Source organism: Plodia interpunctella, chromosome 24 (assembly GCF_027563975.2).
Source record: "Plodia interpunctella isolate USDA-ARS_2022_Savannah chromosome 24, ilPloInte3.2, whole genome shotgun sequence".
Lineage (NCBI taxonomy): Eukaryota > Metazoa > Arthropoda > Insecta > Lepidoptera > Pyralidae > Plodia > Plodia interpunctella.
This window is the reverse complement of record NC_071317.1, coordinates 5,947,934-5,974,872: the sequence shown is the minus strand read 5'-3', so window position 1 is coordinate 5,974,872 and position 26,939 is coordinate 5,947,934. Positions and strand designations below refer to the sequence as shown.

Sequence of the window (26,939 nt, the reverse complement as noted above, 5' to 3'; positions counted from 1 at the left end):
AGCAGAGATTCACTTTCGAATAGAAATAAACACTGTCATTGTACGATAGTAATAGAAAAAGTATCATTGATACTCGATCCAGTAACCAATGTAGGTAGGTAGAAACCTAAATTAGGAAATGTAATTCCTTTATCATAATTCGACAGCAGCGATGACCCCACCAGATAAGTTTTCCAACCAGAAGTGCCTATTTCTGGTTGGAAAACTTATCAGAAGTAGGCTTTTAGATGAATCCAAGAAGTTACACACATCAGAGAGAAATACTTGTACTATGTTCATAAAGTTTTTATGAGTGTTCTTTATGCTGTGGCTTGAGAAAAACAATTGCAGTTTTTATCTATTTTACACTTGAAAAGACATAATGAGAAAAACATTCTGCACATTCACAGTAAAAGGTAACAATACAATTTAAAGAGATGCCAAAAAATAAAAACATGAGTGATTTTATTTTGAAGACACAGATAAATCAAACAAGTATTCCAAAAGAGCTTTCATTTTTTAACCATTGTAAGGGCCCGAGATGATAGATCGTTCATTCAGCTTTTGATACGTTTTATTTTATATCTGTTTTGTGATGTTTTTCATAAACTGTTACTAAGCGTCTATTAGGCTTAAACTATGAGGTAAACTAGATATTAAAACCAGTTTTAAAGCTATTTATACGATTGATAAAGATAAATTCAAATGCCATTCTTCAAATGGTTCACGAGTGGCAATTTCTTTAACGATACCATTTATTTACAGCGGAATTTTGTAGTACTCAAGTTTTATTATATTTGTTTAAAGATTTAAAAAGGAATAAAAATTGTAATTGAAAGAAAACGCCGTACCACTGTTACTTTTATTTGTTAGACAAAACAAAGACGTCGTCTAAATAAACAAGCTACACCAAGTTTGCCACTCTGCTGCCTGAATCACATTAACGAGAAAAAAGATTTCTTCCAACATCTGTCGCCCAAAAAAAACAATGTTTAGCTGTAAATTTGAACTTTGTTTCATTGTTGTAAGGTTTTATTTCCACAAACTCTGCCTACTGCTACTTGGAGAAAGCCATTTATTATGTCCAGGAATTCACTATAGGTTATATTTGTTTTGATTAGACCTTTCACTTCTTTGAAATATTGCAATTTTAATTTTACGCTACGATGATTTCAGTGGTATGGACCTTTGTTTAGCATTCAAGCGATAAGGCCTTTTTAATATTATAATATACAGTCGACCTCATCGAGTTACCTGACAATCTTTATGACGGGGAAATACTGGTGAATTTTAGAAGTTGGGTAGGTTTTTTTGCTGTCGATTGTACTATACTAAATGCTCTCTGCTTGAATATTGAATTTGTACCGTGATCTTAAATATTCAATGAAGGTAATATGAAGTAAATGAATGTCGAATGAATTGAATATTATCTTATAGTCTTTACTATTACTGATAATATTATTCACAATATTGAAACAACTTTGAATGTAGTCTTCATTTCTTTGTGTCCATTTTCTTCAAATGCGATCATATATTTTAATATTTGTTAGACAAATATTAAATATTTGATTTTTACGTTAATAATTATTATTGTTAGCGTAAAAGTGTATTATTATATCATTCGGAGCGACTAAGCTTTGAAATCTGATCAGCAAAAACAGTATTACCAAAGAGTCAAACAAGCAGCAGTAAAATTACAATCAAATCTTATAAATTTAAAGATTTATTTTTCAGAAAACGCAAGAAGGGGAAAGTGTGTTTTATTGCTATAGCTAGTCAGAATCCTCTTAAATTAATTTCATCTAAATGTCTTGCCTTTTGGCATGTTTTTGACAAGATTTCTATTCAAATATTCAGAAGTACCAATTAACGTTGGTTTGAAATAACAAATTGTGTTAATCTGAATTGATAAATATTGAAATAATTTTGAACAAGCCTATGTTTCTGTCTTGTTTTATCTTTATTTGAAAAGAGGCTCGGGTGAATTAGTTTCTATTTTCTTTCAAAAATTTTGTTGACTACTTACTTGTGGGATTCTTTAAAATTAATATTTACTTTATTACTTAAAATTCTAAAAGACATGTTACTATACGTACCTTCTGCGGATAATATTATGATTTTATATAAATAAAACTTACAAAATATAAAAAAGACATTATAAGGTCTGGAAGTTGAATATACTCGCTCTTGGGGTGAACTGAGACATTAACATGAGCATAAAAACACAAAGTACGCCATTTTGTCTAAACGTCAGCGGCACGCTGGTTAAAATTAAAGACAAATTTGATGGTGCAAGTCACCCTTATTGTCACATCCAATTTGGAGTAACTTAATTGAATAGAAAGTGGGTAATGACGTCGAATTATCACACCCAGTGTTCGGAGGAAATAACCAGATGTTCCAATTAATGCGGGTATATAATAGAGCCTGATTTACGATTTACCGAGAACTTATTGGGATTTGAACGAAAATCAATGACTTTCCAATTAATATAGAAATGCTATTAGGTCAGCTTTATGCAAAGCGATTGCGTTTTAATATATATTAACATCGAACGTATTTTTTTTCGAAACGATTGCGTTTTAATATGTATTAATATGAAATGTACTATATCTTACTTGACGCGGGCCGCGGTCAAAAGCTAGTGTTATAAATCTATTTTCGTAACGATAATCCACTTCCTGGATTTGTCAAGGAATAAAAAGATTATTTAAGTGAAAAAAATCTAGAAATAAAACCTCTACCTATTCAATTATTTTGACATAATAATTATTTTTTTTATTAAATTTAAAAAATAATAAAAAATATAACGGAACATTATCCCTCAAAGCATTTCTTCTCAGCAGTGGTCGTACCGCAATGCTAGTAGTTTGTAACTTTTTGAGAATAATTTAAGAATTTCTATAACATTCACGTGAAAAAGTGTCTGTAAACGCCTAATTCCTGAAAAAATATTATGTATTAGACAATTTTATATAGCACATTTTTTAAACAATACCTTGTACACAATTCGAACGCAACCTTCGTAAGGTAAACAGTTTAACCACGTGTATCTTACCTTTTCAGGGGCGGATACCCCTGAAATAGCTTGTAATTCATCCCCTTATTACATAATTCGACCCTACCCTCATTTATCAACCCCTTTTATTTACGACACAATGGGTGTAATCGTTGCGTTTTCTCATGATCCACCTATTTACGATTGTCATGTGTTTTTGATGATATAGCATGACGCAAGCAACTGATGACTTCATCGGGAGCTATTCCTGGTTGCACCGTCAGGTCATGCTTCTCATAATAATATATTGGCATCCCAAACTAAACGTGTGTACAAAGTTTTAGCTCAATTGAAGATATCTGCTTCAAAATCGAGCAACAAGATTCCACCCGAACATACATTGTAAGTTAAATATAAGCATGTAATAGAAACCCACTGTACCTTAAACTCACCTGAGCTTTCACCCAGGTGAAATAAACAAACTTCAAACAAGGTGAATTAAAATGACCACGACCCCCAGCCGTGCGGAAGTACGAACATGAAGAGATACGATACTATTCCAAACTTCGACTTTTCGAGAAAAGTTATTTGGCCACCATACACGAGACGAGAACTTTATGAAACGTAATCCCAACATAGCATGTACTAAATCTTACATAATTCCCTCGAAAATAACTATCGTTAGCCAATCAAGGTTGGGGCCAAGGCCGACGGTGGCGTGCTAAAGGCAATTTTACCGGCCTTGCTGCTTCGAGGATATTGAATGCACGTGTCAATTTACGAATTATTTATTTTTCATGCTTTCCAGCCAGACTTGTGACAGTTTGTGCATTGTTAAATGGCTATATGTACAACCCATGGATTTAGTAAGTACTTCGTAGTACATACTTACTAATTCCATGGTACAACCTGGCCGAAACTTGGTTCTAACAGTTAAATTTCGAACGCATCTAAGCAGGACAGGCTGAGAAGTTTTACAAATTTTTACAAAGACATGAATTAGTTTTACTATCTGACTTTAAATAATTAATCTATACTGTGGTAATGTAAATTTTATAAATGATTACATTTAGGAAATGATTTCTTCCACAACAAAATTGGCGGATCGTAATGACAGCGCGGCCGCAGCTGTCGAAACGCTCTGAGAACCATAGGAGTGTGAATTTCACGACTGTTTGAACGCGGCCTGTAGCGTTTCATTAGTGACGCACATTTTTTTTGAATAAAGAATCTTTTTTTTAATATTATTAAACATTTATAAAATTAACATTGTACCAGTACTTTACTTATTTATAAAATAGGATATTTAAATTGATTACTGTGTATGGTACAATTTAATAAACACTAATGACAGCGGTGCGTTAAAAACGCTCGTGAAATCTCCCAACGTTACATTTATGACACGTTGGGTGCTAAATCCAGGATTGAAACTTTTGGGGAAAAATATACATACAAATACAATATCATGTCTTTCGCACTGACAATCGCTCGCCGATCTTTAATATTGATTCTTTTGTGATCATTCCTCCGTCTCTGTTGTTGTGCTTTTAAATTTTTTACACCTAGGTACTGTTAGTTGGGACCAACACTGTTTGAATGAGTTTCTTTCGCCATTTCTTCTCAGCAGTGGTCGTTCCGAAATGCTAGTAGTTTGTAGCGTTGGTAAATATCATTTAACTTAGAATATGACGTGAAAAAGTGCCTGTGAAGGCCTAATTTCTGAATAAATGATTTGATTTTGATATTGTTAGTGCTGGTAAAGCTTTCTTGAATAAAAAATATGCTGTCTTCTCAAAACATATTCATCCTATATCTAAAACATTGAAAAGCAATTGGGAATAGAAATATAATTTATCACTAAAAACTTACTAATATGGAAATAAAAAATATGTTTTACACAAAAAAGGGAACAATTATTGAAAAAGTTGATACGTGGTTGATACAGAAAATGCGTATATTGCGTGACCCGCCTGATAATTTATCAGAGAGATAATAAATAATTATTCTGATACGGTATTACAATATTTATAATTAGATTAGAACGCTTTATTAAAACGTTAAAATTCAATCGATTGCAACGTGATAATAATTAAAAAAGTAGGTATTTATATTGTTCGAAAAAACAAATAAATTAAAAGTTAATTTTAAATAAAATTTATTAAAATTTATTCGCAATGTAACTTAGGTATGTACTATGTCTGTTCAGATGGAAACTGGCAACTCAATTTTGAAGCAGATATCTGCAACCGATTGAACTGAAATTTTGTACACACGTTTAATTTGGATGGAAATGCATTGTTATGACAAGCATGACCTAATGGTGCATCCCAGAAAGGCTCCGGAGCCGATTCTGGGTAAAAAAACCGTTCCCATTTCTGGACGTGGGAACTCCTCAAGGGACGCACGAACATGAATCTTTTGTCACACAATGGATGCAAAAATGTGTCTAAACTGACAAATTTGTTATACACAAGTTTCAGTAAAATAATTATATAGGCGTTAACAATAGAGCGCAAGATTTAACTTTAACTAACTCCTAATAGTGTGTAACTAACATGAGATATTACTGTTCAAGCAGCTACAATATTGCTCACGATATTGTATAATGTATGTAGATTTATGGAAATCGAGGAGTAAAGTTATTTATAGTTTCTCAGAATTTAAACAATTGTCATAGGGCGAGTTGCACCAATCAACTTTGATGTGGACTTTAATCTGAAACCCCGCCGACGATTAGATAAAACGGCGTGAATCTTCGAAATTATTTAATTTAATTCAATTTAATTTAAGGAACTTTATTGCACAAATTTACAAAAAAGAAATATTTGTACAAAAGGTGGATTTAATGCCATATGGCGTTCTCTACCAGTCAACCATTAGACCAAACAGAGATGGCAAGGTGGCGCCATAAAGTGCAACTAAAAAAGGTACAAATAAATTAAAAGATAAAAATAATAAAAAATATTAAAATATATGTAAATTATGGTTATTTTTCTCGCTCATTACTGGCTTCAAGAAGTCATAGACCCGAACGGAATTAGCAACACGCAGAGATTGAAAAGAGATGGTAAGGGAAGTATAGAATATGGATCTCAACAAAATTCGCAATATAGTATAGTACACAACCCGCACGTGTAATATAGGTCGTTTACCTGTATTCATTTGACGTAAATTAAACCGCATCCGTTGATCGGTGTTTACGTTAATTAACATGGGCTTATAACGCGGCAGATTACGCCTGTTACAATTTACTGACACATTACTCTGATAGGCTTTTCATTAAACCGTCTGACATTGTTTTCGACACGTATTTAAAAATATACAAGCTTTTATTCTTTTATTTCCTTGCAGAAGCGTGATTATCGCGCAATCGAAGTTCACTACATCAATTTTCTCAAATATTTTTGCCATGTTTTAAGCAAAATTATTTTTTTCTTTATTGATTTAAAGTGATTTTGTCACGCAGTGACCACGTCACCTTCTATATAAGGTACAAATAGTATTAATTAATGTGATGATATATTTTCATGAAGTATTTGGTTCGATAATGTAGAACCAAAAATACAATTATATATACCAACAGGAAGTAAGTAACGCTCAAAAACGTCAATGAGTCATCGTGGACACACTCCATCAACACATTCTGTACATCTTCTATAACATCACACTCTAAGCAAATTTACAAACGAAAATGTTCTTTCGATCTTTGCGTTCGCTCGAAATTGTGTGACTGTGTCTTTTGTAAATTCACACAGGGCTCATACAGTCGTATTCCTCATGGCTGAGGGTTGAGATCGTTAAAGCAAAGCACACATAACAATATTCTTGGTAATATGAATGGAGTAGTCACTAGATGATACTTTCCTACTTTTTCGTCTCCACTTCGCACGGTCATTTGGCATCATTATTGGTAATGTTTTTGTTTGTTTGTGTGTAATAACTTTATTGCACGAAAATAAGTAAATTAATCAACATTAATACAAGAAAGATACATTGTACAACGGCAGACTTATCCCATGTAAGGATCTCTTAAAGACAACCGGAGATAGGTTGAGAGGACACATATTATGTATATATGTTAGTATTATGTAGCAGGCTAGTCAGAAGTAATCGTATAACATGAACAGAGAAGACTACTAGAAATCTATTTTTATTCATATTTAGAAGCATATACGGTCCCGCTGTTGGGTAAAGGACTCCCTTAATTTCTATTCGATTCGGTTCTACTAAAGTTTTCCAGTTAACCATATTGTATTATTCACAAACATTAAACAACGTCTAATGGACGCTACCAACTATCTTACTAACTCTATTCCCGTGAGAAATATCAGTCATGTAATAATCTAGTTTGATTCAATTAACCACGGATCGATTAGTATACGAGTATATAAAGTGGCTTTAAAGCCATTTTCATTTGATTTTGTCCTCATAAATTGGGCTGTAAGATCTATTTCTCTGTCTTTATTATTCTTCTCCACTTGTCATGATTTTTTATTTATTTCTTAAAGAAACCAACAGTGTTTACTAAAGGATACAATTCAATTTCTTATTATATTGATAATAAGGCGGCCAATAAAAGGTTTCTCTCACTATTACAGTTGTATTTATAGTAGATTGACGATTGTCTACATCCTTGCATTATTATTAGACCAGGTAAGCATATCTTCCTTGATGATATCAGACGAGCAAAAGCACCAAGAGGTGCTTCCCTCTTCCTTGTAATTTGCCTTTTGCAAGACGTGCCATACCACACCACCTTAGATAGCTTTTGGAGTTCCACCTCTATGTCAAGCTAATTATCATCCTCATATCGAGTGTGTTGTTGCTAACACTGGTGTCAGATTTTATTCAAGTCGCCTAAAAGCATCTGACATGACTTTTACGAATACTCACCGCCATCTAGTGGCAGGTAGTCGCATACACAAAAGTGAACTAAACGTCCACCACAACGCAGGTTTCCTCACGATGTTTTCCTTCATCGGAAGCAAGTGGTGGTCAATGAAAAATACTATATATGAGATTGGTAAACAAACTCATATGGCACGAGTAGGATATGAACTTGAAACCTTTCGATCCACGGGCGTCTTAACTAATATACCACCACCGCTTCAGCAAATGATTATATATGATATTCCCAATGTCTGTATAGGCTAATTTGTATATAGTTTTTAAGATAATAAAAAGTGCATGTACGAATTATGATATCAATATGAATGAAGCCTGCAGAGAATATGTTTATTAACCAACCATGTATAGAGATACATGGTTGGTTAATAATACAAGGTTTTAGGATCAATCGACCCACACACAAATGATTTTCTCACCAAACTTACTGATGTGAGATTTAACCAAAAACCTCTTGATCTATGCGAATGCTTTCGCCAAGACACGGATACGATTCTTTTGGATTTTAAAAGTAAATACGACTGAATCGCCATCTTTTTTCACTCTATCTAGATCTCCTTTATATCCTATGTTGTAAAAGCGTAACTTCTGGTTTACTGCACATAAATTACGTGGATAATGCTGATATCAGTGGTTTATCTATCTTAAAGCACCTTTCTTGGTTTAACGACAGCTATTTGAAGCTGTACTTAATGACTTCTGTAAGTCACGTTCGTATGAAAATAATTCTATGGACATTCTGAAAGTAGTCATATATAACATGCATTTTTTTTGCGGTAATAAAAAGCTTATTTTAGCAACCTGCGATTAATTTATGCGATTAAATTTGCGATGCACAGTTTAGGTCATAAACTGGATCGCATTAAAAGATGGTAATGTTATAATGGATTATACGAGTAGATATATAGTATATTATAGTTGACAGTAATATATAGTATAGTATAGTATATGTAGTATAGGTGGCGTGTGGTTCCGCCCTAGAATTGGATCACTTCCCATCCTCCCGTGGATGTTATACGAGGCGACTAAGGGACACAGCCTAGGCAGTTGATAGGCGACAAAAGGATTCCCAAGGAGTGTTAACGTCAGATAGACGGCCGGTTGTAAAATCACAGCCAAATCTTCAAAGTTTTAACGCTTTTTTACGCTGACCCCGGGCGGCTTCACAACCCCGAAAGCAGCCGGGATAAAAGAGAGACAGTACCTATATATAATATTATGTATACAAAGAAAATTTTATACACAAAGCTAAATACTGTACTTAAAGTAATGCCCAATTTATCAATGAGTTTATTTATTTATCAAAGAAAAATAAAAAAATGTTACAATTTCAAACATATAGAGTCTTTAATATTTGTACTTATGAATATATAAACGAGTAAGTATTCCTACATTTAATCATAAGATACAAAACTAAAGAAAGTTGAATACTGTATAAATAAGCCATAAGAAACTAATGGAGTTATTCTGATGCCAAATATGATAACGCTGGCCTGCTTAGAGGCCACTGGCAATAATTATTAGATCGTCGATAAAAGCCTTCATGGTGAAGGTCTACGGGAACTTTATTACTGTGTACGTGTATTATCAACGGCTCATAGTAATTTTCATTCGGTTGACCCGTGATAATGACCTTTGAATGCTCGTACAATAATATCTACTTCTTTATAGTCTCGTGGCTGAGAATGAAACACACACAACAACTTTCTTGGCACTATTAATGGAGTGGTTTGCCATTGCCTTCTCCATTTTTCACACAAGTTAATAATCAACCAGTGTGCAGGTTTCCTCAGGATGTTTTCCTTCACCGGAAGCAAGTTGTGGTCGATGAAAACTACTATACATGAGTCAGATTGGTATACAAATTCATGTGGCACGAGTGGGATTCGAACCTGGGGCTTTTCGATCCACAGGCGGGCGTCTTAACCATTACACCACCACCGTTTCCCGAGAAGTTCTCTAGTCGAACAGATCCTGGGCGCATCATCAGTCAGTTATGTGATGTAATGTGATGAAAAACGCGATGAAAAGGGTTCGCATCTACGGTGGTGTTAGAGGTGGACATTTTGTCTGACATTATTACAAAACTAAAGTAAACATACAGAAACTAAAGTATATACCCGTTATTTGGCCACCATGTTTAAAAAAACTCACGTGGAACAAGTAAGATTCGGGCTTGGCACCTTTTGGTTCACAGACGGCAAGACGCCTGTCTGAGCCATTGCAACAAAACTAGAAAACCCTATCAAGAAAAACCTATAAAATTATGTTTGTCATTGAGTAGGTTCACAGGCTACGGAAACTATGATTGTCGATAGCCTTTATGGTGAAGGTCAGGGAAATTGATGGCGTGTAGGTTCAGTTTTCACGCAAGGTTGATCTTGTCGACATGTTGCCACCCTTTATGGTTTTTTTATGAACTACGACGACAAAGAACCTGTTTGTTCAGCTGATAGTAAGTGATCACCGCTGCCCAGAAACAACTGCAACACGAGAGGCATCATAAGAGCATTGTCGACCTTACCTAAAGACTAGTTTGAAGAAAACAGAAGTTTTGATCAGACAAGGAGACGTAAATTTCAAAGAATGATTCATCAGAGGAACTAGTGGAAGTGTCCCAAAAAAGTTTCCCATTCCAGAAAGCGGTGGAGTTACCTCTAAACTGGTAATGAAAGCTGGAATTTCTCCCTCAAAAATGGGAGTATTTATATGTTGGATGGGGCCAGTTTCTGATAAAGGTAGATTACCTTATTATACTTATTATATTTATTATTTATATTTATTATGACTATAGAGCAGTTTAATCTATGTCTCATCTGAAGACGAAGTTTGGGTTTGCCTTTCACTTCTCACTGTCGAATCAATTCGCTAACCAATCACACTGCGTCATTGTGACGATCGCAATGTGATTGGTTAGCTGTGTTTCATTGCGAATCGACTCGATAGTCAGAAATGAAATGCACACTGCGCCACCTGTTGTCTTCCCCAAACTGTCCTTTCTCCTGCTACATAGAAGAGGAAAGACAAGGTATTTCCAGTGGCTACGTACTGGTCTAACTTAATATAATTTATCTGCTATTTCGACACGAAAAGAAGTGTAGAGCGAATGTACTGTGACGTTATTAGGTGTGACGTAAACACATATCACTAGACTATAATTTACTCAAAAGACAGGCAGCATAAAAGCCCCCATTGAAGTAATGGCACTCAAATAGTAATGATTTGAAACGAAAATAATCTTTACAAGGTTATAGATTTATATGTACATACATACAGACATTGAACTTTAAGTGGTCTCAAGGCTGAGGTTTAAAATATGACTATTGATTATATCCGACCTAGCTCTAAGTGTAGTCTCAGCCGAAATGCTTGTCAATAATTTAAGATTTCAAATTTCCTTTGTACGTCTGCTTATACGACTCATCTAAAAATCTGGAGTATAATATAGCTATTACTTCATAGTACTACCTATGTTACATTTGAGAGCTTTTAGGCTTGAAAGCTTCATATTCAGGTCCTGTGGTTTCCTCCACATTATGTCGAACGTTATCGTACAAGGTGGCTAAAGGATAAAACTGGTAGGCAATATCAGCATTCCCAAAATGGAACGGTCAGTGAAATCACACTCGAATGTTCTCAATTTTATTTTCAGCGGTCCCCGGATTTCGGGGCATCACAGCCGAAAACACAACCTGGAACAATTGAGGATAAGAGAGAAACAGATTAGATAAAAAAATTGTAAATTATAGCTAATGGTCTATATAATTATAGGTAAATTTATAATCCTTGCGGCCTTCGTAATCATCCATATTAATCATCCGTTTTAATATCCCCAGTTCTTGAATACGTTATAGATGATAAGGATGGGCAATGACCCACGCGGATCCAGAACGGATCGGTGGATATGACAACTGCAAAAACAACCACGACCAACAGCTTAACATGCATTCCGAAGCACAGAGCAACTCGAGATAAACATTTTTGGTCACCCATTCAATGACCGACCTTTACTCGAGTGTCTCAACTGCCACTACCGCAAACCGAGCACGCGAACCACTCAAGCATCTTTGCTTTAAAACATTCAAAATATCTTGAAATTTAGGGATTTTCAAGAAAAGATTGAATAGGCATATTATGTTTTTTTTTATCTTCTCATCAGGTTAGACTGAGGTGTTAATAATAATTCATTAATAAAAAACTTCGACTGAAAGTATATATAATAATGCAGACTATATAATCGCTTTGTGGTTTTTGATATCCTGCAGGGGCATTTGTTCGATTGATCCCGAATACCGCAAAATAATGGAGCGGGATTGCCGAAGGTTCAGCAATTAATTTTGGGATTCGTTTGGAAATCCCTACTTTTAGTTTCGATATTTCTATTTAGCATTTTATACTACAGACTCTTGGATTCTCTCCTGTGGAAGGATTAAAATATTATATATACTATTTCAGTTTATATTCTACTTGTGTACCAAATTTCATTATAATCGGTCCAATAGACTGTCATTCACAATCAAATGATTCACATTTATCAAATTATCTTTGTTTCTTTTTGTACTACTCCAAACAAATCAGTGGCTTGTGGTGCCGCCCTATAATTAGACTACATGTCCTCCCGTGGATGTCGTTCAAAACGACTAAGGGAACAGTTGGCGGCTGATAGGCAACAATAACATTCGCAAAGAGGATTGACATAAGCATAAAATCATAGCCGAATCGTACTTGTTAGGTTTTTTCACACTGACTCCGGTTACTCTCTCTCTCTCTCTCTCTCTCTGATTCCCTCGTCGTACGCGTGGAAACACGCGTAAATGAGAAAGAGAGAGAGAGAGAGCGATACTCAAAACAAAAATAACACAAAAAAATATTTTAGTATTTTAAACGATGTGATTCTTTTTTATCTATAACGGAACTTCGCTTCCTATATATAAGACAATATGTGTTTTTACATTGAATGAAACACACGCAAAACATTTTATGTATAACGGAACAGTATTTTGTGAGTACAATATTTTTAGAAATTTATATATATATATATAATACAGGTTGATTTCATATAAATTGGTATTTTTTCATCTACATGCTCAGTCGATGGTACTGAACAACTTTTCGTATGGAAGCAACCTTGAAATCGCGAAAAAACAATCAGCTGATCCATACATTTTATAGAACAGCTGATTTCTTTTTCGCGATTTCGGATTTACCCCAACTAAAAGTTGTTCAGAATCATGGACTGAGCATGTAGACAAAATATTGCCAATGTATAAAAAGTCACCTGTACACCTGTACGTTATCATCTTTACATATTATTTTTGTTTTTAATTTCAATTTATTAAAGTAATTAAATTTAAAAAAATATTATGTTACCTATTAATATTTGGGGCAGGTATGTTTGCGGAGAGGCGCACTGATGGCTTTCATGCAATCATTAGGAAAAGAGTGGCCTTCTTGATGCAACGTATTCGGAGCAACACCAACGGCATTCCAAATGTGTTGTCCGACAGGATTGACTGTCCAATAATGAGACACTGGGTCGAGATTCATGTGTCACGCACATGAATCTCGATACAGTCTCAATTCGTTCTAAAATACATGGACTGTTGCTTACTAACATAGGTTGAGAATTCTACTAACAATTTATGGATTTTATGATCTGACAAATAAAGAATTGTTATTATTATTAATATTATGTTGTGAACCTATGAACTTTTGTGTTTTTTTGTACAATTAAATAATTGTGAAGTATCTTGGGGAAGGTGGATTAAGAATAGAAATTGATACAGAATTTATTGATATCTTAATTGCAAGTACACACGATGAAAAGAGTATTTAATGTAATTACAAAAAAAATACAACTACAACTTATAATACTCTGCAATTATACCTAATCATACAAATATTGCAGTGCGTAGGGTATTGTCACTGTCACTGTCACTGTTGACATAAGCATAAAATCATAGCCGAATCATACTTGTTAGGTTTTTTCACACTGACTCCGGTTAATCATAATCATAATCATTTATTCCTTTAAAACATGTGTAGGTATACAGATGGTCTTATATAAATTAGAGTCAAACATATTCTGCCACCTGAGGCGTAGGAAAATATATGTATCTTATTAAATAGTTCACAATAATAATAATTCAATACAATTTCATCTAATTATTACGATGTCAAAATAAAAAAAAATATATAAGTATGAATAAAACAATGTCAATAATTATAAAATAAATTCAATCCCATTACATTTTGGCCTGAAGATAATCATTAACACTATAAAAACGTTCAGTCAATAATAAATCATGCATAGCTTTCTTGAACCTTCGGAATGGTTACTCTCTCTCTCTCTCTCTCTCTCTGATTCCCTCGTCGTACGCGTGGAAACACGCGTAAATGAGAGAGAGAGAGAGAGAGAGCGATACTCAAAACAAAAATAACACAAAAACAATATTTTAGTAATATTGCAGTGCGTAGGATATTGTCGCGGCGGTAATATGTTAAATTAGACACATACAAACAAATAAACATCGGATTTAGGTTTTTGTTGAAACTACAGGAATTGTTTTTAGTGAATTCAGAAAGTATTTCTGCTGCTTTCAACAGCTGAATGTAATTTATCCGTGGTAGTTATGTCTGGCATTCCGCCAGCTAAATAACTGCAGAGCTATTTAATTTAACCCTTTTTTTTGGAAACAGTGTTAAGCAATGTTATTTTTCTTATGTCAGTTCTAAAGTTTTTGCTGTTTATTTATTTATTCGAAACTATATTGTACATAATAACAAAAGCAATATATAGTTGGTGGACTTAATGCCATGTGGACATTTCAATAATAAAAATATCGTACAAAAAGTACCTTATGTGTTATTCCAGGTTATATTCTACCCGTGTACCAAAAAAAAATTATAATCGAGTTTGCGTGAAAGAGTAACAAACATACACAACAAACATAAAACATTTGAGAATTTTTAAATCCATACAAAATTTAAATGGAAATTTATGCATATAAATACTAGTATAAACTCCCATTTAATTTTTTTTTATTAAGATTTCTCACTATTATTGTGAGGAATGCTTGTTTTCTTAGAGGATCGGCAAGAGGTATTTCTTCTTTTAAATATCCATTTGAACAAAATTTGTTATTGTGCACGACGCATCGATTTCATTTACAAGTCATCTAGATGATTTTTGTTTTTAATCTAATTTTTATTTACCTTTACCATTGAACCTAGAAAAAATTATAAAATATAGAGAAAAAAACTACCCATATATATACATCTCACCTATTTGTGTGAGAAACTGGAAGAGATTGCTGAGCAATAAGTCCGCCTTTGCTCCATTATGTGCCTAATCTCTATTCTTCGTGTACCTAATGTGTTTATGGGCAATAAAGTTCATTTATTATTATTATACTTTTATAAATGTTTTCTCCTTTTTTTAAATAAAAATAAAAAATAAAAAAAGGGTATACACCTCATACGCGGGCCGAAGCCAAGCGTAAGAGGGAAAAGTTTTATATGCTGAAGGTAGACGTGAGGGTAGACGAAGTTAGGAATTTACGTGTGATTCGGCATGTATTTAGTATTACCGCCTTCTGGATCAAGGAGAGTGTATAATCTGGTATGTCTAAGGTGTTCAAGCTGTGTTTCAGTGTTGTAGGTATAATGCCAGTTGAAGACAATACTATAGGTATAATGTGAACAGTTTGGGCTTTCCACTGAGTTTTGATTTCGATTGCTAGGTCTTGATATTTACTTAACTTTTCAGAGATAGTTGTCTGTAGATTATGTGTATTAGGTACTGCAATGTCTATGAGGTAAACTTTTTTATGAATTTTGTCGTGTACAGTAATATTATTATTATTATTATTTATATTTCTTTTCTTTTCTCGGTTTCCGATAAACCGGTATACTGATAGCACGGGCCTAAGCCAAGTGGCTATCAGGGAGGGCATCAATATCGTTAATTTGGATCACTTCTTCTCTTCTGCTGGAGCTAGAATTTTGCATGACTTGATAGAGGAGTGTATTATCGAGGTGAGTATTAGGCAGACGGTGTGATTGCTGAGGGATGGGTGTCTGTGTGACAAATGTGTTTATGGAAGAATGAGTGTCTGTTTGCAAGAATTTTCTAACTAGGCGACAGGTGTTTAATATGACAGCTTTTTGTAATAGGTTGTAGGTATGTGGTGCTAGATTTAATGTTCTTAGTGATTGATGTAGTTGCTTCGGGATAACGCCAGTAGATGAGAGGACTATTGGAATTATTGTTACTTTTTTGAGATGCCAGATTCTAGTAATTTCATCTTTTAGTTCGATATATTTGGAAAGTTTTTCAGCTATGGTATTTTGCAGGTTATGTGTGTTTGGTACGGCGATGTCTATGAGAAAAGCAGTTTTATCAGATTTATTTATAAGCGTTATATCAGGTCGGTTGTAATGTATTGTTCGGTCGGTAAGGATGGCTCTGTCAAAATATAGTTTGTTTGTATTATTTTCTAGTACTGTTTGAGGTATATATTTATAGTAGGGCTGTATTGATTCTATAAAGTTACATTGTAGAGCAAGGTTTTGGTGTATGATATTCGCTACTTGGTCATGTCTATGTTTGTAGTCAGTCTGGGCTATGGATTTGCATGCACCTGTAATGTGCTGGATGGTTTCAGATGAACTATTACATCTTCTACAGATATCAGATACTAAGTTTTTTATTATGTATTTTTGGTAATTTCTAGTCTCAATGACCTGATCTTGAATGGCCAGCATGAAGCCCTCCGTCTCCGGGAAGAGTTCGCCTCGACTTAGCCACGCGTTCGACGCCTCTTTGTCGACATGTGGATGGCATAGGTCTTGGCGATGTCTTCCATGTAGAGATTTTTGAGCCCAATCTGAGATTTTTGTTTTATTGTCAGTTAGTGATTCGTTGGCTTGTGTTGTTTGATCACAAAGATTAAGTGGTGTCAGCTTTTTGTCATTGTGTACTATTGATTTATGGAGCTCTGATGTTTCTCTTCTGCTGAAAAAGTAATGCCTTAGGTTCTTTATTTGTTTGTTATGTAGATTTACTATGTCTATGAGACCTCTTCCCCCTTCTTTTCTCGGTAAAATTAATCTTTGTATACATGACCTAGGGTGATGCTTCCGATGTTTTGTCATAGTGGTGTTGATAATGCGTTGTACATTTTTCAGTTCGGATTTACTCCAATATATTATCCCGAAAGAATATGTAAGTAGAGGGATGGCGTAGGTGTTAATTGCTTTTACGGTGTTTTTTGCGTATAGATGTGATCTAAGAATGATGTTTAATCGGTGTCGGAATTGTTGTATTAACTTTAATTTAGTCTCTTTATGCTGTATTTGCAATGCTTGGTTAAATCCTAGGTACTTATATGTTGCATGTTCGTCTAAAGGTTCGATCTGTTGTCCGGATTGCATTGTATAATAGTGTTGATGACTCTTACCCTCTTTTACTGAATTTATTTTACATTTGTCTAACCCAAATTCCATTTTTATGTCATTACTAAACTGTTCAACTATATTAATTAACTGATTTAAGTGATCTTCTGAATTGGCGTATAGTTTTATATCATCCATATACAGGAGGTGGTTGATTGTATAAGTAGTCTGTCCGTTTGTCGTTGTATCTATAAGTGGTAAAGTGTATCCAAGTGAGCTAGAATTTAACATATTTGAAAGTGGATTCAGGGCAAGGCAGAACCACAAGGGGCTGAGAGCGTCCCCTTGAAATATTCCTCTTTGTATTTTTATTGTGTTGGATTCTACTGTTTCAATACCTACTGTAAGTTTGAGTCTAGTTGTCCATGTAGTCATTGCACTTTTTAGAAAATTTATTACAATAGGATTAATTTTATAGATTTCTAAGACCTGTACTAACCAAGAATGTGGGACTGAGTCGTAAGCTTTCTTATAATCGATATATGTGGTGAAAAGATCTGACTTGGATTTCTGAACTTGTGATAATACTACAGAGTCTATTACTAGTTGTTCTTTGCAGCCCTGGCAGTATTTACGACAACCTTTTTGTTGTTCTGCTAGTATGTTGTTATTAGTGATGTGTGTGTACATAAGTTCGGTTATGCAGGATGTTATAATTTTATATAGGGTTTGTAGACATGTAATGGGTCTGTATTTAGCGGGATTTCCAAGGTCGTTGTTGTCTTTGGGTATCATTACAGTAGTTCCTGTTGTAATATAGGGTGGCATTAGATTTGGGTCTTTGATGAAATCATTGATGAAATTTAGGAGGTACATATGGGCTGTTGTGAATTTTTTATACCAGTAACTATGAATAAAGTCAGATCCTGGTGCTTTCCAGTTGTGGACATTGCTAAGTACTTTTTCGAAAACATCAACAGAGATATAGTCATAAGTCATTGGTTCAATATTTCTATTATTATGATTCATTTCAGTTTGTATCCAGTCTGCTAATTTGTTATGTTCAAAGGGCTTTTGCCATATCCCAGCCCAAAAATTTTCTAGTGCCGTACTGTTGGGGGGTGTGCTAATGTTAGTAATTTCTTGAGTATTTAGAGATGTTTGTTTCATGTTGCGATAAAATTGTTTTTCGTTATTTTGGAATTGTTTATTTTGATGTTTTCTTAAAGTGCATGTAGTATATCTTTGTAAACGTCCTGAAATAACTGAAAGTTTTTGTTTGAGTGTGTCTAGTGTGTGAGAAAGTTGTGTATTTGGGGATTCATGTGTAGAATGAATTTTATATTGTTCAACAATCTTATTTACATCTGCCGTCAGTTTTCTATTTCTATTTCCATTAATGTAATGAGTTATTTTACTTATCTTACTTCTTACATCATTTAACCTATTTTCTAATCTTCTTTGCCATCGTGGTTTGTATTGTTTATTTCGTACTATTTCTGTTTCGTTAAGTTTTAGTTTTGTACCATTCATCTTGGCTGCAGTCCAGGCTGCGCAATAAATTATTGTTTGTAATGTGTTGAAGTCTGTATCTTTATTAACGTATTTAGGTAAAATTTTTGTATTTATATAATCTACTATTATTGATAATTTTTTTGATGTCTTTTGTTTCGGTATGTAGTTTCTTTCAGTTGGGTTAGTGTTGATGTAATGGTGATATACTAATGTGAAAGTATCATCTATGTCTTGGTGTTTGTCAAAGTTTGATGTGGCGGGTGGGTGGTCTACGGTAAGAGTATTATTTGATAAGGGCTGTATTATTACATAATCCGGTTCAGAGACAGCTAAATTATTGTTGTTTTCATTGGCTAATTCTTCAGCAACTTCTTGTTTTATAACGTTTAGTCTGTCATCGGTAACGTATTTATTATTTATGATAAGCCTTCTCTGATCTGCAATTCTTTGTTCACTCAAGTGTGACAAAGATGGGAACATACTAATAAAATTATCATGCAAAGCCTTTCTATATGTTGTTCGGTTTGTGTCTAACTGTGTAATGCGGTAATAAATTCTAATTATTGCTTCATTTTGCTCATTAGTCCATCTCATGCGTGGTTGTGGATTAGTAAGAGTTATTTGTGTATCTATAAGATTATGCGAATGCGATTGTATGTTGTGATGGACAGTCTCCAGTTCCTCTTTAACTTCGGCGTATATTTGATCTATTGTACTTTGTGGTAGTAGTTTGCTCCGTATAATGGCTCTACGTTGATCTCCTACTCTTTGTCGGCTGACTGCCATATTTGGGAATTTTTCTATAAATTTAAGGTGAAGTGGTTCAAGGTAAGTTTTTGTGTCAGTATCTAATACTGTCAACTGAAGATAGGTGCGTAGTATGAACATATTCATTTCTGGTGACCATTTTCTACGCGAGTTGGGGCCGCTATCGGTGGGTGCAAGTTCACAGTCTAGGATGACTTCTTGCACAACACTGTCAAGCGTACTAGTTGTGGACAAGGTAGCTGTTCGTCTTGTCATGTAGGAAGGGCGCGTGGAAGGTATAGAAGAAAATAGTGAGTTTGTATCGTCGCCCGATATGTCAGCTGTAACCTCTACGTCGTGAGCCCGCTTGCTCAACCCACGCCGACCGGCTGTAGCATCTTGTATGACGGGAGCCCGCCTGCTCAACTCCTCGCCACCGGTGTCACTCGAACTGAAGCACCCAGCACCGGCTCCAGATGCGCCCCGGCGACCCCCGGGGAGCGGCCGCAAATTATATTTTCTGCTATTATTTTTCTCCATTTCAAATAACGGGTATAGGTGGATAGTAGGAGAGGAAAGTTGGGGTCGTTAGTTGGGAAGTGGTATGATTGCTCTTCGGTGTTTTAAAAGCTAAAGTAGTACCTACATTCCAAGTATGGGTGCAAACCATTTCCCTTAAGCCCCCCCACCACGTCAAGGTGACCCCTAGGGGGGTTATTATTATTATTATTATGTCGCCTAAATTGTAATCGTTCTTTAGTTGATTTTTGTTTTTCTTTACTTAATTATGAATAGCGGCGACCTTCATTTGCACACCATTCTAGTAAGGCTAAGATTTTATGTATCAATGTACACGTGTTTGTGCAAAAATAAAATATCTTTTATCTTTCTAAATTTGACGTTAAAAAGTGCCAAATATCTGACCTGATCTGACTTTTCAGGCAACACTGTTTTTCATGTTAGAAAAACAGCAATGTAAACACATGAATATAACAATGTAGTTATCTGGCGACCGCTTACGCAGCCAAGGCGACATTGCATCCTATCAGGGGATTATTCGGTTCTACTAAATTGTTGCTATTCGATATTGGAATAGTGCAGAAGTATATCAGATTTTAATATCCATTTGAACAAAATGGAATTTGTTATTATGCACGACGCACTGATTTCATTAAATGAGAAGCAAATGTGAAGCGTTGGTGGTGTAATGGTTAAGACGCTCGCCTGTGGATCAAAAGGATTCGAATCCTACTCGTGCCACATGAGTTTGTATACCAATCTGACGAATGTATAATAGTTTTCATCGGCCACCACTTGCTTCTGGTGAAGGAAAACATCGTGAGGAAACCTGCACACTGGTTTATTTATTTATTTTTTATTTATATAAGGACAAATCACACAGATTGAGCTAGCCCCGAAATAAGTTCTAGACTTGTGTTATGGGATACTAACTCAACGATACTATATTTTATAACAAATACATATATAAGTAAACATCCAAGACCCGGGCTAATCAGAAAAATATCATTTTCCATCATGACCCGACCGGGGATCGAACCCGGGACCTCTCGGTCCAGTGGCAAGAACTTTACCAGAGCGCCACCGAGGAATGGAGCGAAATACAGGTCAAAGATAAGAAGAACTCGTGATAAGTAGCTAAATGTGTGCTTTACAGAACATATATACAAAACTATATGTATTGTATGTTATATACAAGTATTCGTCCTTGTCACACATCACTACACAGTATAAAACAAAGTCGCTTTCTGTCTATCATTATGTATGCTTCAGATCAGAAAAACATCATTTTCCATCATGACCCGACCAGGGGTCGAACCCGGGACCTCTCAGTCCAGTGGCAAGAACTTTAACACTGCGCCACCGAGGTCGTCAAGTGGTGATTATTAAAATAGGCTATTAAAACTATGGAAGCAAGTGGTGATCTATTAAAACTACTATGAATGAGTCAGATTAGTATACAAACTCTAGTGGCATGTGTAGTGTAGGATTCGAACCCAGGACCTTTCGATTCACAGGTCTTAACTATTATACCACCACCGCTCCTATTATTCGTTATTAGTTTCGGCGTTTCTTCTCACACGTAGTCTAGATTACAAGTAGTTATATGATTTATTATTTAACGATAATGACATTAAAAACATTATCTGTTGATCTAATTTCTGAAACGTAAAGACGACAGGCGAGCGTACACAAATGAGACAATAGATGTATATCCAACTTTTCGGCCCAACACAACTCAACCCAATCTAAAACAAAGCGACAATTGGGCTGTGTATGCGGTGAGCGACAAAAGATTAACACTCTGTCTCCTTCCTTTTCGTGTATTTCTAATACGCATTCTTTCTTTATGAGTTTTTATGAGTTACTAGCTGCGTCCGGGACTTCGCTCCCGTAGCAATTTCGAGAAAGCCTATCGATTTAATCATTACACCATCACGGCTTCAAACATAATTTAGATTTTTTTAAATCCGAGAATTTTAGATGTTTATTTCTTCAAAATTTTTTGAACCATAAATAAGCTAAAAGTAGCCTTATAGTTCCACAACTCGTGACTCTGTCTACCCCGTAAGCGATACTGATAATATACTTTGGTTTCTAATAATAGCTAGCGTAATAAAATTTAATATAAGTATTTGATTACCACAGAGGCGTCATAACACAATTTGGCATCGATCGACCTCAAGGTCATTCTGATCTCATTGGAAATGTTCCACGGTCGTTTTATGACTCGTGCGGTTTGGTACCGACGGTCAACAAGACATTGCCGCCAAATTGCCAAATTCATGGCAAAATGACCGTTATTACTACGACGTAGAGGTCAATGAGAGATGTCACTTGAAATTGACTATACTTTGGGATTCGACGGGAGGCATTTACATACTGAATTTAATCAGGGTTGAAATGAAAACATTGTTTTATCTTTTTACTCGTGATGTGTCGTTCCCGCCCTATAATACGACCTATATCTTTCTTTTATTATATAAGAACGCAACATATTACATTACTTATTCACGGTAAAATTGAGTCATACCATTAAATATTTCACCTGTTATTAAAATATTTAATGGTATGTCTCAATTTTATTACCCAACTAGCGGGCCGCCCCGGCTTCGCTCGGGTAAAACTATAATAAAAAAGTAGCCTTTGTCACTTCTGAAGGTTTCATCTATCTCTGTGCCAAATTTCATCAAAATCGGTCTATTGGTTTTTTAGTTAATTCATTACAAACAAAAATACAAATATTTTCTCTTTATGGAATTTGTGGATTTATGGAATTCAGGGAGGTTCCAATAAACTCTGAAAATTCATAGTCTGTGCTATGTAGATTTTAGAAGTGAATTCTATTTAAGGACATGTTGATACAGCGTTTTTATTTTTGTAAGGGTGTAAGGGTGGTTGGCTGTCCATTGGTAAAGAACGTCTGCCTGTGATCAAAAGGTCGCAGGTTCGAAGCTGTAGGAAACATAAAACAGGTTATACTACGAAAATTACTATACTACTAATTTTATAAATGCGAAAATGTGTCTGTCTATTCCATTTTCAAGGCTAAACCGCGAAACCGTTTGTGATGAAATTTTGTACGCATGTAGTTAAAGAAGCGGTCAAAGTTCAAACATACCTTTGTTTTTTCTTTCAAAAATCAGCTCCCAAATAACTATATTGAGGGTCTATTGCGCTTTCGCAGGAAAACCACGCACGCAAAGCCGCGGGCAACAGCTAGTTTTTAATTTAAATAAACAAAACAATAATGTACTTACAAGATTTTATAGTAGCAAGATTCGTAATAAAATCCTTCACCGATCCTTACCCTACATAAAAGTCAGGTGAAATCCGTTTATGCAAATACGTACAAGATCTTAGACTATTGCAAGCAGTAAAACGTTGATTAGTGTTACTGGCGTGCTAACTGCGCGAGTAAACGTTGCGTACCGCAGGGCGACGCTGTGCGTATATGAATGTTTTCGGCTCTAAAGTAGGCCACAAGTATTTACGGTGGCGATCTAACAGTCAAAAGACTCCCGCCTAATAGTCGAAAGGTTGCAGGTTCGAATTCTTCTCGTGCCACTTGTGTTTCCTTACTTATTATAAAACAAAGTCCTCTACCACTTCTGTCTGTTTGTCTGGTCGCGATAAACTCAAAAACTACTGCACGGATTTTCACGCATTTTTCACCTGGTGAAAAATGCGTGAAATTTTCACCTGGTGGTTTTATCCAATAGATAGTGTGGATCCGCGTTTGTCCCTCAGTTACGACACCGAGCCACAGTTATAAACCGGGTTACGTTTTACGATGAAAATTTTGATGGTTCCGCAAGTTTGGCGCAGTGGTAAACGCCAAAATGAAAATTGACAAGCTAACTGTAACCCTTATATTGGAGAGTTAAAGTTCAAAATTGAATGGAAATTATTTCATAGATAATTGGAAATACGAAAAAGGGTAAAAAAAGGAATTGTTTTATAGTATAGGATCTAACGTGTAAGCAGGACTTTCAATCCTACTATTATTATTATAAGAATATTATATACTAAATAGAACGTTTGTAAATATGTTTGCTACTTCTTCACGCTCAAACAGCTGGGCCAATTTTTGTGAAATTTGAAATTTGATAGCTGAAACCTTGGATTAACACATAAAGTAATTTTTGTCCCGAAAGTACGCGATTCCCGTAGGATTTTATCAAAATATTTAAAACACATAATGGCCACGACGCAAAGAGATACTACTCGATCATAAACGAATCGCGAAACAAATAATTTCGATAACACATTTCCAACTTCAACAAAGCACGGTCGTAAGCTCTTTACGGAAGCTTATATTTGCGGCAAAAGCTCTCGTTGACTTTAATAATGTTTAAACAAATGAACTGTGTCTTAGTTTTATTCCAACCACAATCAGAATTAGGAACTTTGTTTTTAAAAGTTCCCTTTAAAAGCTCAAAGCTCTTGAGAAGGTAAAGTACAAAGTAAACTGAGCGAAGCTTTTGAATTTCAAGTCGGATTGTAAAGGAAATGGTGAAAAGCTTTTTTAACCTTTTAACCGCGGGTTCCTGAGAAATGAGTGTCTCTCTCTCTCATTTTCGCAAGTTGCCAATTGCGTTAAAGGCTGTGACGCCGCGAAGCCCTGGGTGTAAAATATAACCCTAATATTTTAGAACCGGTCGCCAGTCTGACATCATCTCTCCTTGATAATGCTATTCAAATCAAATCAAACCAAATCATTTATTCAGAAATTATACCTTCACAGGCACTTTTTCACGTAAAATGTTATATAGTAATGTCTCACATCAAGAACTTAATTTTTTGTTCTCAATATTATATTGAAAGTTTGCTAAAAGGCACGTGTGCCATGTTTATCAAAACCATCTAAATCGTATCGTGTTTGCATATCTACTCCGCATAACACGGTAGAGGACACTACAAAAACTGGAACTCCCAACGCTAGACGTTTTATACTACATCCAAATAGAGATAAATTATAATAGTTCTATATTTTGTCAACAGATGGCGCGCTCCGGAACGAGGTAGAAGCACGCGGGCGCGGTACGGAGCCAGCGTTCCTTCAGGAGCTGCATTCAACGCTGGCGCCCGCTGCCGTGCCCGACCACAGCACGCAACACACTCTCACTCTCATACTCAAAGGTATTTCCAAATTCAAATTCAAATTCAAATCATTTATTTAGAAATTAGACCTTCACAGGCACTTTATCTCGTCAATCTTTATATTTATAGTTATTTCTCACAAGCTACAAACTACTGGCATTTCGGAACGACCACTGCTGAGAAGAAATGCCGAAAGAAACTCATTTGAACAGTGTTGGTCCCTATCATTTAATATCAACCATCACCAGGATTGGTACATGCGCGTCGCCTACTAGAACCTCGCAGTCATTAATAGGTTGTTGTGACCACAGGTTACAATCAGGTCACGCCACAAGCGTGTATGCCTGTTTGGTATTATATAAAAAACAATTTAATACCAACAGTTATTTAGATATAATTGAATGAGATTGCATTTTGATTTATCACGTCATATAGGACTAGATTTATCAAACTATCGCCCTATCAACCTCATATCACACATTTATAAAGTTTTTATCATAGCACTTAAAAGTAGATATAGACTTAATAGACATACACTTAATAACCACCAAACTCCCGATAACAGAAAAGCACACAGAGTTCATTAAACCCCTATATCTGGCTTTTGTAGGTTATTCAAAGGCATTCGACAGTTTATTCCAAAAATCTATATTTTCGGCTCTACAAAATCAAAATATTGAAGAAATATATATCAATCTCATCATTTATGGAACTAGCACAGCCGATATTAAATTGCAGTCTCAAGGTCCATCTTTCCCAATTAAGCAAGGTGACCCGCTCTCCCCAAAACTGTTCGCTAGCGCACTCGAAGAAGTGTTTAAAACGCTAGATCAAACATAGAAGTCTAATGACATTACAGTCGGCGAGAAAAGATTTACTAATTTTCGTTTCGCTGACGACATTATCCTATTTGCTAATTCCGCATCTGAGCTCGAAGGGATGCTCCAAGACCTGAGCATGGCGAGCCTTCAAGTGGGACTGAAAATGAACCAGTCGAAAACTAAGCTCATGACCAAAGGCGATAAACAAGGGTAACGGTAGATGGGCAAGACATGCAATATGTCAACGAGTACACATACCTGGGTCAAGTAGTCTCGTTCATCGATCAGCAAGATAAAGAAATCGACCACAGAGTTGAAAATGCATGGAAGAGTTTCTGGTCGATGAAGGAACTGCTAAAGGGCAATCTTCCAACGTGCCTCAAGAAGAAACTTGTTGACATGTGCATATTGTCCGTCCTAATCTATGGCGCCAAATCATGGTCACTATCTCCAAAGCAGCGGTTCAAGCTCAAGGTATGCCAGCGAGCCATAGAGCGCAGTATATTAGGTGTTAAATTAACTGATCGAGTTCGAAACACTATGCTGCGTTCTATCACAAAACTGACAGATATAGGAGAAGCGGCGGCTAGGCTAAAGTGGAACTGAGGGGGTCACGTTTGCCGTATGCAGCCTGAGAGATGGACCCACATTCTTACAACCTGGATTCCAACTGACGGGTATAGAAAGCTAGGTAGGCATAGGTCTAGATGGTCGGATGAGCTAAGGGCATTCGACAGACATTGGATGAAGAAGGCCAAAGAAAAGAACACGTGGAAAGAGAGAGGGGAGGCTTTTGCCCAGCAGTGGGACATGTTATAGCTATTTTTTAAAAAATAGGACTAAACCAAAGCAATTAAATCAGAAAATTCAGTTTTGCTTGATCATGTCAATAATGTCACATACATCTCCGTCGACAATCACACATAAATAATCCGTACTAAAACTTCTCCCTTTTC

At 35.5% G+C, this 26,939-nt stretch overlaps 1 protein-coding gene across 2 annotated transcripts in view; it reads left to right on the top strand.

Annotated features, from left to right (window-relative positions):
- The window catches only part of LOC128680497 (octopamine receptor beta-3R-like), a 53,877-nt gene that overhangs the window by 9,118 nt on the left and 17,820 nt on the right, over positions 1-26,939 (top strand). Inside the window, exons 1-2 of one of the 2 annotated variants that reach the window (XM_053763698.1) lie at positions 12,850-12,884; positions 25,064-25,201. In XM_053763698.1, the coding sequence (XP_053619673.1) occupies positions 12,863-12,884; positions 25,064-25,201 (160 nt within the window). In that variant the 5' untranslated portion in view covers positions 12,850-12,862. Of the gene's footprint in view, positions 1-12,849; positions 12,885-25,063; positions 25,202-26,939 lie in introns of those variants that run through there. The other variant, XM_053763699.1, reaches the window with a different exon arrangement.